Source organism: Gobio gobio (assembly GCF_949357685.1).
Source record: "Gobio gobio genome assembly, chromosome: 10".
NCBI classification, from domain to species: domain Eukaryota; kingdom Metazoa; phylum Chordata; class Actinopteri; order Cypriniformes; family Gobionidae; genus Gobio; species Gobio gobio.
The window spans coordinates 46953725-46970316 of NC_137116.1; the positions used below are offsets into that span (position 1 = coordinate 46953725).

Genomic DNA, 16592 nt, shown 5'->3' on the forward strand with positions numbered 1-16592 from the left:
AAAAACTATTTTTAATCATTTTAGTGAACAGGAACAGCAGTATTCTAGCCTGACATCGTCATACTCAGATTCTAGTCAGAATAGGAGTCTGACACTGCTCCATTGGGCTGTGATTATGAGGCGTTTCAACTGAACCAGGAAAGAAACTGCCTCTGCACTCAATTGGATAGACCTACAACCAATCAGAGCAACGGAGTAAGTGACGCATGTTGAGCAACGCATAGTTGTCAACAGAACTCAACTGCACGCACGCTGGAAGAAGTAGATGATGAGTGTAAACAATCTTTGCCGGTGTTGTAAAAAGATTTTAAGGATACATATAGAGTACTTACCAACACGATCATCATTTTTTTAGAGAAATAGTAAAGGTGAATGCAGATACTAACAAGTTCTCTGTTTAGTAAACAAATTCAACCCAAGCGCTCTTTGGTGACGTGGATGATTACGTTACTGTTGATCATCTGTCAATCCTTGTATAAAACCCACCCTGACAATTTGATTGGTCCGAACAGCTCTGGTTCGAGCATAGTTGCTCCACAACGGATCAAGTCCAGATCGAACTTCCCGACCTCAAATGTTGTGGGCGGGGCTAAGTTCGGCTGGCATCCAGGCTAGCAGTATTCACAGTTGTTTTAAGAATAGGCTTGAATGACTTTTTCTATTGAAAGTCTTTAATCACGAATTAATCGATTGATTCAAGAACTCAAAAGAGTTACTTGTTCATGAATCAAACTAATTTTGGTCTATTCCTCACATTTGGTATTCCAGAAAGCAAGATTAACTCTTGGTTGAGTCCCAGAGTAAGTTCAGACAACTCTGAGTATGTTCCTGCACACAAGACACACAAGACGTTCTCAACAGAGCGACGAATCGATGATTCACCATGGAAACAGATGCTAAGAAAAAGCGTGACATTCTACTTCCTCCTTCTTTTGTTTAATATTACCTACCTAGTGCACATCGCCAACTATTTGGTGGCTGTGCAATCATTTTTCCGACCTTTTAATTTAATAAGTAATCTTTATTCACTGAGAATAAGGATTATATTGTTTGTTTAATGCTAATTAATTGAATGCAGATCCGTGTGTGAGATGACAATAAAATAAATAATAAATATATTTGAATTGAATTAAAATTTAAACATTACCTTGTTGTAATAGTGCTTTAGAATTAATATATAATGTTGTGTATATATGTATATATATATATATAACTGTAAGTATATAACACATTTAGTTATATTAATATAACTATATTAATTATATAACATGCAGCTGAATACCTCTTAAGCAAACTAACCCTCGAACATAACCTGCTCCGGCTACTTGCATACCTTGAAAGTTAACTCCATTTTTGGAACCGAAAGTTGAGGTTATCCACTTACTTACTCTTAAACATACCCGGGTATGTCACATAACCTGCTCACTGGAATACCCCCCAGTTCACCTATGGACCGTATCCGCTGACTACGGTAACCTTGGGATTAGAGTGAGACAGACAGGCTAATATTAGCGTAAATTGAATGCCATTCCTCTTACAATGTTACAAGTACATTGGTAGTTGTGGGAAGTGTTCCTGGTTCCGGTTGACTTCATTTACAGTCTAACAATAATTTAAGGGATTTGAATTATAGAAATGTGATAGTGTGTTATGTGCATGCTAGGTTAAAAAGATTAAAACAATTAAAGTCTTTAATCTAGATTTAAACTTACTAAGTGTGTCTGCCTACCGAACAACGCTAGTTTGGGAGCTAAATAAGAAAAGGATCCAGCACCTGCAGTCGATTTTGATAATCTAGGTATTATCAACTGGCCAGAATTCTGAGACCAAGTGGACTTGAAAGACTTAAGTGATGGGAGCTCGCTCAAGTACTGAGGAGCTAAATCATTCAGGGCATAATATGACAATGTCACATTCTTCAAAAATTCACTTTTTGTGGTTCTCAGAATCATATGGGTTTCGAACAACATGAAATGTTGAATAAATCCCTTATGGGTGAATTAATCATTCATAATATATATACAACCGATGAAGAAAGTAAAGGTACTGATTCGCAATGCAGCACATGTGGGTGCTGTATACGAGTCCTTAAATCACTTCCTGTAAGCAATGAGTCTCCAGAGAAGGTAACACTGTGTGATGGGAGTCACTAGCCCACAGAGGAGAGGTGGAGCTCTCATTTACACAAACAGAAAGAGGAAGATGCCCCTACCCCTGGTTTTCCCTCCATCTTTGGTTTACAGACTTTGAGCAAAAGCAGATACCGTCACCTGTCAGCTCCCAGCACACTCACTCTCAGTGTGAGATAGACGCTCAACAGCAGTTCTAGCACTTCTCACTTCCTGTGAGTGCAAGAGAAAGAGTAAGGGAGAAGTAATGAGTCCGCTTGAAATGGAGTGTGCAGAAGAAGATGAGCAGAAAGGATAGAAAACAGAAAGGTTCTATACGATGGGCTGTTGTTTGTCACTAAAATGATGCGTGCGGTTCGGGATTGCCTTAAGTCTCCGCGGCAACGGGAGACCTCAGGTGACAGGTAAGAACAGGCCACACCCTCATTCTAAAAAAGAAAAGCAATTATAGACTTTGGTTTACGCATGCTCTGTTGTGTTTGACTTTAAGTCGTTCTATTTTCTTGTTTTCTCCTCTCTTTTCTCCTGAGAGTCTGACTCACAGTGTGTGTGTTTGGCTCTTGGTCAGATCCATGTGTGTTTCTCTGTTGTTGCTGGGAAGACTGCAGCATGAATTCACTGTGTCAGAATCTGGGAGGAAACTTTGAGTCAGAGCTTAATACAGTTCAGCCTTATCCACGAAAGATGGCCTGATAAATCTCTCTGGGAAAGATTTGTTATTTTTAAAATGTTTCATGAAACATTTTTCTTTCTTCTCCTTTTCTAGTCTTTCTGTTTTACTCTTGCTAGATCACAAGCCTTGTAACCTAAGAGAGATTCTACAATAAGAAACATTTCAGCATCATCATCAAACCTATTTTTACATTAATAGTTTTAGAAAATATAAGTGTTGACACCATAGCCCTTTCAGATGATGGTAGTTGATATGTTTACAAATGGATTTGCAATGCAAATGCATTTAACAAAGCATCTTACTTCTCATGCATGGATGGTATGGCGTAGTGGTTGAAATCTGGGCTGGTGACCAAAAAAAGGTGGATGTTTTTAACCTTAAAAGATGAGTAGTATGACAACTAAACATTATCTATGTTTACATGCACACAAATATTCAGGTTATAATCAGATCGATGGCTCAATCAGACTGAAAACCTTCATGTAATTGAGCTCAGTCTGACTGTCGTGGTGTAGACCTGAAATAATTAGATCAACAGACAACAGGAAAAATTTAAGCATGTGAACGCTTGAATCTATTTTCTCAATTGGATTCAAAAATACCTTGCGCACATGCGCAGTGCCATGATGCGTATGATTACATACATTTTACGTCTTGAGATGAGACATAAATAAACGCACATTTTTATGAACTGTTCAGTGAAGGTGACTGAATATTTGCAAAAAAAATGTCTTCTGGCATTTTGTCAGCTTTCTTTTTCTTTTCTTTTTATGTCATCAAGGAAAAAACTGCAGTTCTGGGGTGCGTTTCCCAAAACCATAGTTGCTAACCTGTTGGCAATGGGAAATTGCATTGCAACCAACAAAGTTGCTAACTTAGTTAGCAACTATGGTTTTGGGAAATGCACCCCTGGTTAGAGAAGTTCCTATGACATTATTGCGGTGGCTTACAACGTTTACGGTTGACAAACAGAACTTTCCAAATCTGAAATTGGATTGGATGCAAACATGCCTATTGTACACTTAATTCCATGTTGACCCTCCATGTAATGAGTACTCTTGTAACATTTAGTGGCGCTGGCAAGCATTCCTATTACTCTTGCTCATAGTTAGTATTAGGGGTTTGTTTTCATTGAAGAGAGGTATGATATTACTGTACTAAACCATCAGACTTATTTTCGTGATGAAAATTTCCTATTGATCCATAGCAAAATCCCATTGACTCTTTTGACTTGAGCCAACAAGGCTCATTATACCAGCAGCAAACACATATTTGATACATTTCTTGGCTCTAAAATGTCAACAATACTCTCAATACTCAGCAGTTTCTAAGGTGTATTTGTACATTACAAATATATCCTCAAAGCATCATGATTTTTTTTATCAAACCCCCCCCCCCCCCCCCCCAAAAAAATTTAGCAGCAAAACCCATTTTCATATATTTTTTGATGATAATAATAAGAAATTATCATGCATGCCGTAATTATCGTAATTATGAGATTTGAACTGGTAAAAGGTTCATGGTCTTGTAGAGCATGGGAATAGCTGGGAATTTTGACCACATGACCACTCTACCAGCTGACTGCAGCAGTTTCATTTAGTGTTGCCACAGAAATGCACAATCCCTCAGAGTAGAACGTCACATGCTGTCATCTCGAAATTACGGTAATAAAACCATGGCATGAATGCAGCATAATTTCTGCTGTAAATTCAGCTTTGCCATCCTTGGAATAAATTCCGTTTTAAAATGGGTAACACTTTATTTTAAGGTGACAGTTACACGGTACTACATGTACTTACTATAGTTATAACAGTAAATGATGCATAATTACAAGTAACTAACCCTAACTGTAACTCTGTTGTAAATACATGTAGTTAATTAATATTACACAGTAGAACTTATTTGAGTAAGTACAATGTTACTACCTCACCTTAAAATAAAGGTTAACATACACTGGTATTTTACAGTGTCCTTGTTACAAATGTTACATGTATTTACTCTAGTAATAACAGTAAATTGTGCATAATTACATGCGATCAACCCTTAACCAAATCCTAATCCTACACTTACCCTATAGTAAATACATGTTGTTAATTAATATTACTCAGTACTTACATTTACACTGTAACAGTTATTGTTGAAAATGTATTTTTCAAAAACATAACACAATCTTACTGACCCCAATCATTTGATCTTTTATAATATATATATATCAAAATGGCCAGACATCAGACAATTATCATATTTATCTATTACTAGCAAGCACCACTCGCATATTGTAGTTGTTATAGAAAGTTTGCTAAATTTAACCTGCATGGCCTAAAGGTGAAGATGCAGACAGTGGAATGAGTGAAAACACCTCTAATGTATTCCAACCCCACATCCCCCCCATCTATCTACCTCCATGCTTCCCTCCTCCCACTCTTCCTGACGTTCAGAAAACCATCTGCTCATGTGCAGCTCTGACACACTGACTCATGTACAGCCTCTCTTTTCTCACACATACAAGCTCAGGCAGCAGATGCAGAGATGGTGCTGGAGGGAGATGCTGTCCATGCTGTTCCAGGCGGCTGGCTGTCTGTACCCGCCGTCGCCACTGTGATTAAATACTCATGTCTGTGCTGGTCTTTCAGGGAGAAGGGCACGGTGGAACAGGACATCAAAGAGAGGGAGGAAACCATACGACAGAGGAACAGCGAAGTCCAGGTACAAGTGATTTTCAGATTAAACCGAAATAAATGTGTTGATTTTATTTGACTGGTGATGCTGATCTGACACAGGCATTCAGATATATATTCACCTATGTATACATAGCCGGACAGAATATAGCTTAATAACCCATGATGTACTGAAATAATGATTAAAATTAATTAAAAATATTTTTTTATATAAATTGTTTACAGGCAGCAGGCTGCATTAAAATTATTTCTATATTATTTTAAATAATTTTATATTAGTTATTTAAAGGCAGCTGACTGCATTTAAAGTTATTTTATTTTAAATAATTTTAATGTTAGTTGTTTAAAGACCGCTTGCTCTTAAAGTTATTTCTATATTGACTGTTTCGTACATCATCATGTCTAGATTTTACTGACCACTTATTGGATCAATAAAGGGCCATAAAAAGGAGAACAGGAGCCAGCTGTTTTTCAAAAGCTCCATGTCTGACTGTTTTATCCTCCCTATCATCTGTCCTCTCTGCTCGTCGTGGATCGGTTCTCTCCTCTCTGTCTTTCAGCGATGTTGAAAGAAGTTCAAGGTCTATATATCTGCACTGGCTTCCTGACTCATAAATTTGGTGTTCATTTCCATCGAGATCTACGCTGCCTCCCTCTCTCTCGCTCGCTCTCTCCCACGGCATAATTAAATTTCCTGTGTATGTGTCTGAAAATATGCCATTTTTGTGGACTAGAAGATGCTGTAGGCTGCTGAATTTGTTGCCAGGTAAAGATCCAGATGTGTCCAGGCTAGTCTTTTAATATGTGGTCAAGAGAATGAAGCGTGCCAGCACTAGTGTTAAAATGCATTGACAGATGGATGCCTAATGAGCCGGAAAAACAATTCTGTGTGTGTAAGCATACAGGAAGAGAAGACAGCCAGATATGTGTGTGCATATGGATACTAGATGGCATATTGATATCACAGCTGGCCCCGATCTCTAGGGTTCTCCTTTCCTGTCATCACACAAGGCCACTTATCCTGCTGTTTTCATTTGGTTTTTGGATCCGAAAATGTGCCTGTGACACCTGTGATCTCTTAACTGTATATATAACAATTCAAATGGATTTTGCTCTTGAATTACTACTGAGGGCAGTTCAATTGATGTCCATTAAACAAAAGAACGCCCACACGGCTTATAAGTCTCTGTGTCGTCCTCTCAGAGAAAAGAAGTACAGATTAACAATCTCACCCCTATGCAAAAGTGCAACATTAAAAGAATTCAAAATCAATATTGTAAGCTATCAGAGGCACGGGCCTCTTACAAATTATGAATGTAATCAATATTTGTTTAGGGTCTTAATAGATTAGCCTTGGAAAACATAGGGCTGGTAGGCAGCTCCAGGCGCTGAATAATTAAATAAGAATGAGAGTTTTCGTTTGTGCCGCTGCTGTGTTTAAACCCTGGGATGATGAATAGATTCTATTTCGGGGACTGTCAGCTCCCAGCGCATCCTCTGATTGGATGAGGAGACATTTGTGCATTAGACTTGTGAAGGTTTCCATCTTCACCCTGAGCAGTTACTCGGTTCTGCTGCTGTAGACCTGTTATTTTTAGGACACACTCATTCACAGTCGCCCAGTGTTCTCCTGGCACCTCAAGGTGAACGACAGTGGAAATGACACTGTTGTCTTTTATCATCCTTTAATTTCCTTTCAGATCTGATTCCTATTTTAGACTTGACATCTTTATGTGCCTTGCACCTTTGTCCTGAGTATTTACCTTTGCTTTTGTACAGTCAGATATACAGTATTTCCTTTGTAGTTTTCTAGAGAGTATTCATTATAGAATGTTATGCCTCTAGGATAATAGGATAATAGGTATTTGGGCCCCTTTTAACTATGTAGAAATGGGAAGTGGGCATTTTAATGGATCCAGGGATGGGGTGGGGGTCACCCTGTAGCCTGGTGTCACCGCCCTATGGGTGTCCATATGTCCGTTATTCCGGGGGAATCAAGTTGTGGTCAGTGGAGGCGAGGGAATCGCAAAACGTCACAAGGACCGCTATATAACAGACGAATGAGATCCAAAACCACCCTACGGTCCCTTCGGGTGATTATCCGCCCATCGTCCTATTAATCACATGGGCTTTTTTCCATGAACCCTCTATTTGTACATCCTCAGGTTTACTGTTTATTGACCATGTTGTACACAAAAGAAGCACGATTTGATGAAAATCAGCAGTTTCAGTTTAATTGGCTGGCTCTGCGCATTCTGAATGTTAAAAATATTTATACCCATTTATTGATTCTGTTGGATTGTATTGTACTGATTCCTTACACTACCATTCAAACGTCTGGGACCAGTGTGAATATTTATTCGCAAGGATGCATTAATTTGACCTTATTGCATCGGTTTAATCATGTCTTCATATGCCTTGTTAAAATTAAATCGAAAGCAAGCTAAGATCGTCAGTCTTCCTTTTGTTGAAAATGACGACAGAGTGCAAACGAATCACAGGCCATCCCACTACCTAGCCTCTGTGGCTATTGGATGCTGCTAATATGCATTTTAAAGTAGTTACATTTAAAAGTAATAAATAAATGCAGCCTTGGTGAGCATAAGAGACGTACCGACCAGTGGTGTGTTTTTATCAATTAAAGTTGTAAACCTCACTAAAATAAACAATTATAGTAATTTTGTAAAGGATTCGTTTGTTCGTTCGTTCGTTTGTGTTCCAAACTGGTCTATTATTGTGGTATAAACTATTTCAGGTAAACCCACCCCTAAACAGCCGGAAAACAAAACAAATTGGTTGGTTGCTTAACATGATGTTCAGATGTTCTCTTCCTGTTTAAGTGGGCAGAATAAGCTGCAGTGTGGATCAGAAAATCTGGCCCTGTTCCAGATGGCACCCTCAGGCCTCACAGTCCTCCTACGTGTCTACACTTTCCCACATGGGCTGTTGGGTAATATTCAGCTGTGAAGTCTGCATTATTGTTTGTTCGGCTTGGTGGCTTGCGAAGACCAATCGTACACTGTCCAATGCGATGTACTGTGGTTTTGTTCATTTCATGGACGCACGAAAGTGAAGGCCATGAAACCACAAGTCCACTTTAAGTGTGCCCTTTTGGGCAAGGCCATAGTTGATGGTCAAAAGTCTGGCTACGTGAGGCTAACATTAAAATGTTCATTGTTTATGCTTGCTGTTCCCAACTACTTTCCCTTACAGTTTTTACAAGGATCTGAATTTAATTTGTTCTTTGTATAATATTTCACTTCTGTCAGGAAAGTGGAACAGCTGTTGAGAAATGAAAGCTGCTGTGTTATTGTGAGGTGCCATTCGTTTGTTTGAGGATGAGATGATTTTATCAGAGTGAAGCTATTGTGTTACTTTTGAGCACAAAATTGCTGTCTGTCTCATTGAACTTCTGTTTACTATGGCTTTTCTGTCTGGTGTGATATTATAACTGGTAGTATCTTCTCGCACCCTAGTGCTTTATCTTTAATTTAAGAGCCGCATGAGCTCTTTGCCTTGTTGTTAGTGTTGATTAGCTGTTTATTATTAGGCTGATAAAGACAAACTGTCTCTCTTTCTCTCAGGACCTGCAGGAGGAGGTTCAGAAGGGGTCAGAGGAACTGAGCCGGCTGCAGGCGGAGCGACAGGAGGTGCAGGAGAAACTCGAGAGGCTGGATGAGCAGAAACGCGCTCTAGAGGAGCAGCTCACACTCATACAGCAACAATGCAGCCAGGAGAGCCAACTGGTACGAGATAGACACAGCGAGAGTGAAATGAAGCCTGTCTATTGCAATATCAGTGTGTGTATTACATCATCTGGGCATCTTTAAATACTATTTTGAATGAGTCTTGCACACACTAATCCTAATCTCACACGCTCTTTTGCATGATGTTTTCATATGTTTGTAATGTATGTGACCGGTGAAAGGAAGAGAGAGGGAGACAGTCCAGCACAAATCATACCATATCATTTGCAGTTAATTTAAAAGCCTCAAGTAAACTGATCTTTTCATATGCTCTCTGTCATTTCTCATCTGTCTGTTTGTGTGTGTGTGTGTGTGTGTCCAGATCCAGTCATTGCAGGTGGAGCACTCTGAGCAGGAGCAGAGAATCGGTGACTATGAGGAGGAGTTGACCAGGGCCAGAGAAGAACTGCTCCATCTGCAGGATGAGACGCGTCAACTGGGAGATAAAGTTCAATCTGCCCGTGCTCAGCTCTGCCCCCTAGAGGATGCTGTTAAAGAATCCCACACACAGATTGCTCAGGTTACTTGGCTTTTTTATCTGTTTCTTTGTTACCTTTACTTATGCATATCTGCATTAACTAGTTCTGAAATCTTTTTTTAGATGAATGGATATACACATTATACCCTGCTTTTTCCATCTTTAGTAAGATATAGCCGAGTGTTGAGTTAGTGAGTTTCCATTTTGAATCAACAGCACTGATTATAGACACTGTTGACCAATAAATTATAAAAATGAATCATAATGATGATGATAATTTAAATTATTAAATTATATTATTATTATTAGAAAAAATGTACATTATGAAATTAATATTTTTCTCTAATGCTCGTTTGCCACAATTATTGGTACCCTTAGAAATTCTTATGAGTGAAATAATCCTTGAAGTATATTCCCCTTTATATTTAGTTTTTTTTAGCACACCAGGGTGACTAGGAACATGAAATTATCCAGCCATGACTTCCTGTTTCACAGGAGTAAATATGAGGTAACACAAAGGCCAAATTCCCTTAATCATCCATCACACTAGGTAAAACCAAAGAATATAGTTCTGATGTGAAGCAAAAGCTTCACAAAATAGAAAGCGGCTGTAAAAAAATAGCTAAAGCATTGAAAATCCTTTATTTCCACTATCTGGGCAATAATTATGAAGTTCCAATGAACAGGAAATGTTACGAACGCATAGAATAGGATGCATGTCTGTATCGTCTTAATGCACGGTGAGGAGGAGAGTTTGAGTGGCTAAAGACTCTCCAAGGATCACAGCTGGAGAATTGAAAAATAGTTGAGTCTTGGGATCAGAAAGCCTAAAAAAAATATACCAAACAGCATCTGCTTCACCACAAGTTGTTTGGGAGGACTTCAAGAAAAATCCTCTGCTCTCATTCAGAAACAAACTCCAGCATTTTCAGTTGTCAGAAATGAAATTACTTAAACTTCAAACGGGACTGGTTTCTATGGTCAGATGAAACTTGAAAAATAGCTTTTTGTACCCCATGTGTACGATTATACATACTACAGGATCTTTAATGTTGTGGGCCTATTTTTATGCTGGAGGTCCTGAACATCTTGTTCAGATACATGGCATCATGGATTCTGTCTTAATATCAACAGATAAAAATCAAAACCTGACCACCTCTGCTAGAAATCTAATAATGGGCCGTGGTTGGATCTTCCATCAGGACAATGATCCAAAAGAAACATCAAAATCAACACAAAAATACGTCACTGAGCACAAAATTAAGGTTCCGCTATGAAGCTGGGAATCGGAAGGATCTGGAGAGATTCTGTATGGAGGAATGGTCTCAGGTGTTCTCCAAACTCTTCAGGCGTCATAGGAGAAAACTCAGAGCTGTTATCTTGGCAAAAGGAGCTTGCAAAAAGTATTGAATAAAAGGGTGCTATTAATTGTTGCCAATGTATATTAGAGACGAACATTTATTTCATAACAAGGTTTTCCAATGTGTTTTAGAGAAAAATATTTATATCATAATCAGTGTTGGGCACGTTACTTTAAAAAAGTAATTAGTTATAGTTACTAGTTACTTCTTACGAATAGTAACTGAGTTAGTAACTAAGTTACATCATTATAAAAGTAACTAATTACCAGGGAAAGTAACTACTATGTTACTGTTTTTTCCTCAAATGTTCAAATATGTCAAATGACTTGGATACCCCCAATATTAAATATGTTAAATTAATGAATTGGACACTAAATAGAATAAATTATTATTATTATAAAACATTGTACATTAATGTACACTATTGTAATGTTGCTGTGGGACAATTGTGAGAGACACCTATCAAATTCAGTACATTATTGTAAATATTATCAGTAGGCCTACTATAGTGTAAATATTGTGTAAATAATATCAGTACTATACTACTCCTTTGGTAGTGGAGCTCACGTTATCACCTGGGTTTTTAGCCACTAGTTTTGTGGCGGCATGTGATGATGTGAGGCGCTTCATTAGATTAGAATTACTTGCCACCGCCGTGGAGAGACTCTTTCTTCCTGGGCATAAGTTGCAAGTGACATAAACATTCTTACCTTTCACTTCAACGAGGGAAAAGTAGTGCTTATACTTCCAGTTTGCGAAAGCTACCTTTTGAAGTCGTTGGACTTGCCATTGCTCTGACTCCTCCTGGTCGTTGGTGTGTGTGACTGGGCATATGCGTGTGGTGGGTGTGTGTGTGTGGGTGTGAACTCAACCTATCAACCTCAAACATGTCTCCCACCCACCAATCATCATCAGTTATGTTTATCACCCGCCACCCCCCCCAACACGCAAGGCATGCACGCACACACACACACACACACACACACACACACACGTACGTTGCAGGTCAGACTGACAGAGAGCCTGTTCGGATGAAAACCGCTTCAGTGAGCTCAATTATAGTAACGCAGCATTTTTTTTCTCAGTAACGCTAACGGCGTTGTAACGGGAGAAACAGTAATTAGTTTGATCACTCGTTACTGAAAAAAATTATGCCGTTTATCTATAATGCCGTTATTCCCATAACTGATCATAATGAACCTCATTTGTTATATTTCAATGGAAGGCAGGATATTTTTTTAATAAAATATCAAAAGGATTAACAATGTAGATTTATTTTCATAATCTTATTTACCAAGGGTGCCAATAATTCTGACTTGATTTATAATATTATAATAGTAAAAATATGATAATAATAAATAATATTTTTTGGATACTTGGCATGTATTTCCTTTTTATGCAGTGGCTTCAAACATGGCTCATTCAGTCTTATTTTAGAACTGAAAAATATCTGTTTTAATAAACATTTCTGTTCATTTTCATTGCAAATGTGGTGACATTTTAACAAAAAAAGAGAAAGAAATCGTAATCATCCTTTCTATCACCATCCACTGCCCACATTTTTTTTTTAGCTGAAAGTTTTCTGCTTTCTCTCGTTAAACAGCTCTTGTTTACGTCTTTTTGTAAAGTTTTGGCTTTTTATTTTGTTGTTTATTTCCATTTCTTTTCTCTTATTCACACACTGTATTGGCATTTGCTGTAGGAGCAGGAGCGATTGTCCGAGCTTAAAACAGAGGAAAGAGAAGTGACTGCTCGGCTTACCTGGAAAATCCTGGAGGAGCCAGTGCTCATTAATGGAACAGCGCCTTCTCTTGAGCAGCCGGAGCAACTACAGTGGCCTCAACCTACAGCACAGCCGCCAGAGAAACCCAAAGAGGACAAAGTTCCGCAAGAGGAGGAGCAGTCGTCCGTGGATGAGCCGCAGGAGCTCAGAGTCGCGGAGGACCAGCTCATGTCCGAGGCAGAGGAGCAGTCCACCAGCCCAGAGGAGCAAGAGCCTCAGCCTGACTTCTATAGCTGTGACCTTTATAACAGTGGGCTCTCCACCACCAGCTCCACTGCTGTGGCCTGGCCTCAGGGGAACACGGTCAGAAACCACTTCCTGTTATTTTCTTATTTTTTTATTTTAATAATGTCGCTTAGAAATAGGTTTTCATGCATGTTTTTTTTTTTTTTTTTGTGATGCCACTCTGGTTTCAGGAAAGCACAACACAAGCTAACCCAGAGCCAGAGGAAGAGAAGGAAAAGGCAGATGAGCAGCTTGCCATCAGCATCCCAAAGGTTGAATGATTATGACATATATTATTGATTTTATAATAATGGATAATACTTATTCCTTCATATTAACATTTACATTAATTAAAAATGTGATTTAGAACAGAACATGTTTTTTGTGATGGTTTTGTGATGTGTAGGCAGAGACTGTGGAGCCAGAAAAGGAAGCTGCCCAGCCAGGTACAGTGCCGCCCACTAACCCACCCAGTGGTCCTGGTCTTGACTTTTTCCAGTCTGACCCTTTCACTGACGGTAAGATGTGCTCACAAAGTAAAATCATTAAAGGTCCCGTTTTTTGTGTTTTTTTGAAGCTTTGATTGTGTTTACAGTGTGCAATATAACATGTGTTCATGTTTCGCGTGTAAAAAAACACAGTATTTTTCACACAATTTACTGATCTGTATACTGCTGTTTTCACTGTCCTCAAAACGGCTTGAAAGATTTCCCTGTTCTATGAAGTCCCTCCTTCAGAAATACGTAACGAGTTCTGATTGTGCCAGCGGTTCCCGTGTTGTGATTCGACAGCAGCTTAGGGCACGCAGAGCGCACGTTACCGGAAAGGTCACGCCTCTCACCATAACGGGGATGCATGCGCTCAATGATCTCTAAGTACAGCGTCCCTGGGAAAGCCAAACAAAGGTGACTTGACTCCGGGATGAAAATAACAGCGTCTCGACGACATGGCAACAAACAAACTATACGAACGCAACCGAACGCAACACTTCCTATTCTCCACGCGGGAGCAACAAGACCACGCCCCCTTTTTCGTGCGTTCTTGTGGGCGGAGGTTAGTCGACATACTGCTCTACTGACGTAATTAAAGCAGGAAATACCAGGATGTAGTCCTAACCAGCCGTTCGCTGTAGGCTTTGAAAGGGAACTTCTGTTAAATAAAATATCTCGCTTGGCATTGAACTTTGAGCTTTATAATTTTACAGGTATTATAAATGCTCTAACAGCAACATTACACACTAACTAAAGTTTGAAAAATGGGATCACGAAGAACAGGACCTTTAACACCAAAAACAAAAAACACAAACAGTGATTGTCCTAAGGCTGCATGATTTAGCTTTTTTCTATTAAAAATTGTGATTGTGATTTAAAATGCTATGCATGCTGATAGGGGTGCAAAAATTTGCCAACATTTTTATATATAACATTTCTATATATCCATATGTTGTTGTTATTATTAACAGTAATAATAGTTAATGATAATGACTATTATAATTCTTACAAATAAAATATTAAACAAAATATGAAGAAAAATTAAAGAAATAGGAGTTATAAAATAAATATTAAATAATATAATTAAAGTATTATTAAATAAATGTGTTTTTTTATATAAATTCACTGTAAAATTAAGTATTTAAGACAAATTGTATCATAAAATTATTTTACAATACAAATGTAAGAGTACAGTCCTAATATTGGCTGTCTTAATTTCTTTATTTGAATCCATTAATCTATCCAGCTTTTTTTTTGGTGGAAACCTAGTGAGCCCTTTTGCAAGTACTTTTTCGCCAGCGCTTCCCATTACAAGTTTGGAATGGTGTTCATTTTGTCACCTATTTATTAATTTAGTCTTAGTCTTGTGCCAAATGTCCTTGTTAGTTTTAGTCATTCACAAATCTGTTTTAGTCGACTAAAAGTCTCGTCATTTTAGTCTAGTTTTAGTCAAAAGACAACTCAATAAATTGTGTGGCAAAATAAGTTACATAAAATATATATATATATATATAACCTGCATAATGTATACGCAATAACACCATGGCTAACTGGTTGAATTACAGATGCCTAAAATCCACATTGGCTTATGAGACGATGGGCACAAATATCGATCTTGATTCAGTATGAATTCAGATGTATATAGCCTACTGTACATATAAGGAAACATAAGTTTGCCTTTTAGCACTATTTTAAACTTTTTTGGGTTTGTATTCTTTACTATTCACTATTACTAACATTTTAAAATTTCACAAATAAGTAAGCAGTTATGATCTACAATACGTTTTTGAGCAACTAGATACATGTATAATTATTAAAGAGCCATACAGGCACCAGTGGGTAATGGCATTACAAATGAAAATTATTATTTTTCCAGCCACAATCTAATAACTCTAATTTGCCTCTTTGCATTGGAATTCTCTATTTTAACCTGAAGTACTACACTAATTGTAATATAAATAATACAAATATTAGAAGAATAATGTTTTAAGTGGTCATTAATGGACCATAATTATTGCACAAATAGTATTTAGTACCAAAAGATCTCTTCAAAATATTCAATAAATATTATTGAACTAAAATATAGGCTATTTATTTTAAAAATAGTTCACGTGTATGGTCACATTTGACCACCAATGAGTATAAGTGTGACTAATTAGTAAGGAATACCTGAGGGCTAAATACAAGAAAAACATTAACATTAATGTTAATTAACAATGTTGCATCTCCATCACTCTCCATAATAAAATGATACTGTAAATGTGGTTGACGCAATAATCAATGCACACTATGCTGTACTGTTTACCAAAAATTGCTGCAAACACCTGTATAGTGTCGTGAAGCTGTTGTGTATCCGCGGCTTAAGCCATTCAAATGTATTGACACAGCGCTAGAAGTATTGAGCGCTCCGTGAACCACAACAGGAGTATGAGACCTGTACTTGAACAACAGCGCAAACTCTTTCGGAATATTTTGAACAGCTGAATATTCTATCTCATGATGAAAAAGTAGAGACGATTGTTTTTTCTTCTTTGAAAATGAAGAGAGATTTTATCTTAGTTTTTATTTAATGCTAAACATTTTAGTCTCGTCCTTTTTCGTCAACAATAATGCCTGTTAATTTAGTCTTAGTCAGCGTTTTTGGACATTGGTGCAGTCTTGTCTTCGTCATGGAAAAAAAGGTCGTTGACGAACATATTTAGTCTCGTCTCATCTGACGAAATTAACACTAGTTTGAAAAGATGCTTGGCACATATTGCGTTCCCAAATGCATGTTATAATAAGTGACCTAAACTCAGAGTACATGCAGAGATTAGTTAATTTACTACAAACCGAGCTGCGGCTCCAACATACTAAAGACACCAGATCATGCTTGCATTTATTAGTACACAGTGCCACTCTTCACGCTGATTTTTTATGTTTTATTTTGATTATTTGTGTAGCCATAGTTTGTCCTTGAAATAAGTGGTCTGGTAGTTGCTTTGAATAAAAGCATCAGTTAGCCGATTAATTAGTAAACGCATGAAAC

At 37.9% G+C, this 16592-nt stretch overlaps 1 protein-coding gene across 6 annotated transcripts in view; it reads left to right on the plus strand.

The window, feature by feature from the left end:
- Window positions 1-16592, plus strand: part of eps15 (epidermal growth factor receptor pathway substrate 15) — a 43589-nt gene that overhangs the window by 15423 nt on the left and 11574 nt on the right. For 4 of the 6 annotated variants that reach the window (XM_079827594.1, XM_079827595.1, XM_079827591.1 and 1 more), the window contains 6 exons: window positions 5436-5508; window positions 9065-9226; window positions 9549-9746; window positions 12768-13151; window positions 13265-13345; window positions 13480-13591. In XM_079827594.1, coding sequence (XP_079683720.1) covers window positions 5436-5508; window positions 9065-9226; window positions 9549-9746; window positions 12768-13151; window positions 13265-13345; window positions 13480-13591 — 1010 coding nt within the window. The remainder of the gene's footprint in view (window positions 1-5435; window positions 5509-9064; window positions 9227-9548; window positions 9747-12767; window positions 13152-13264; window positions 13346-13479; window positions 13592-16592) is intronic. The other 2 variants (XM_079827596.1, XM_079827592.1) reach the window with 1 other exon arrangement.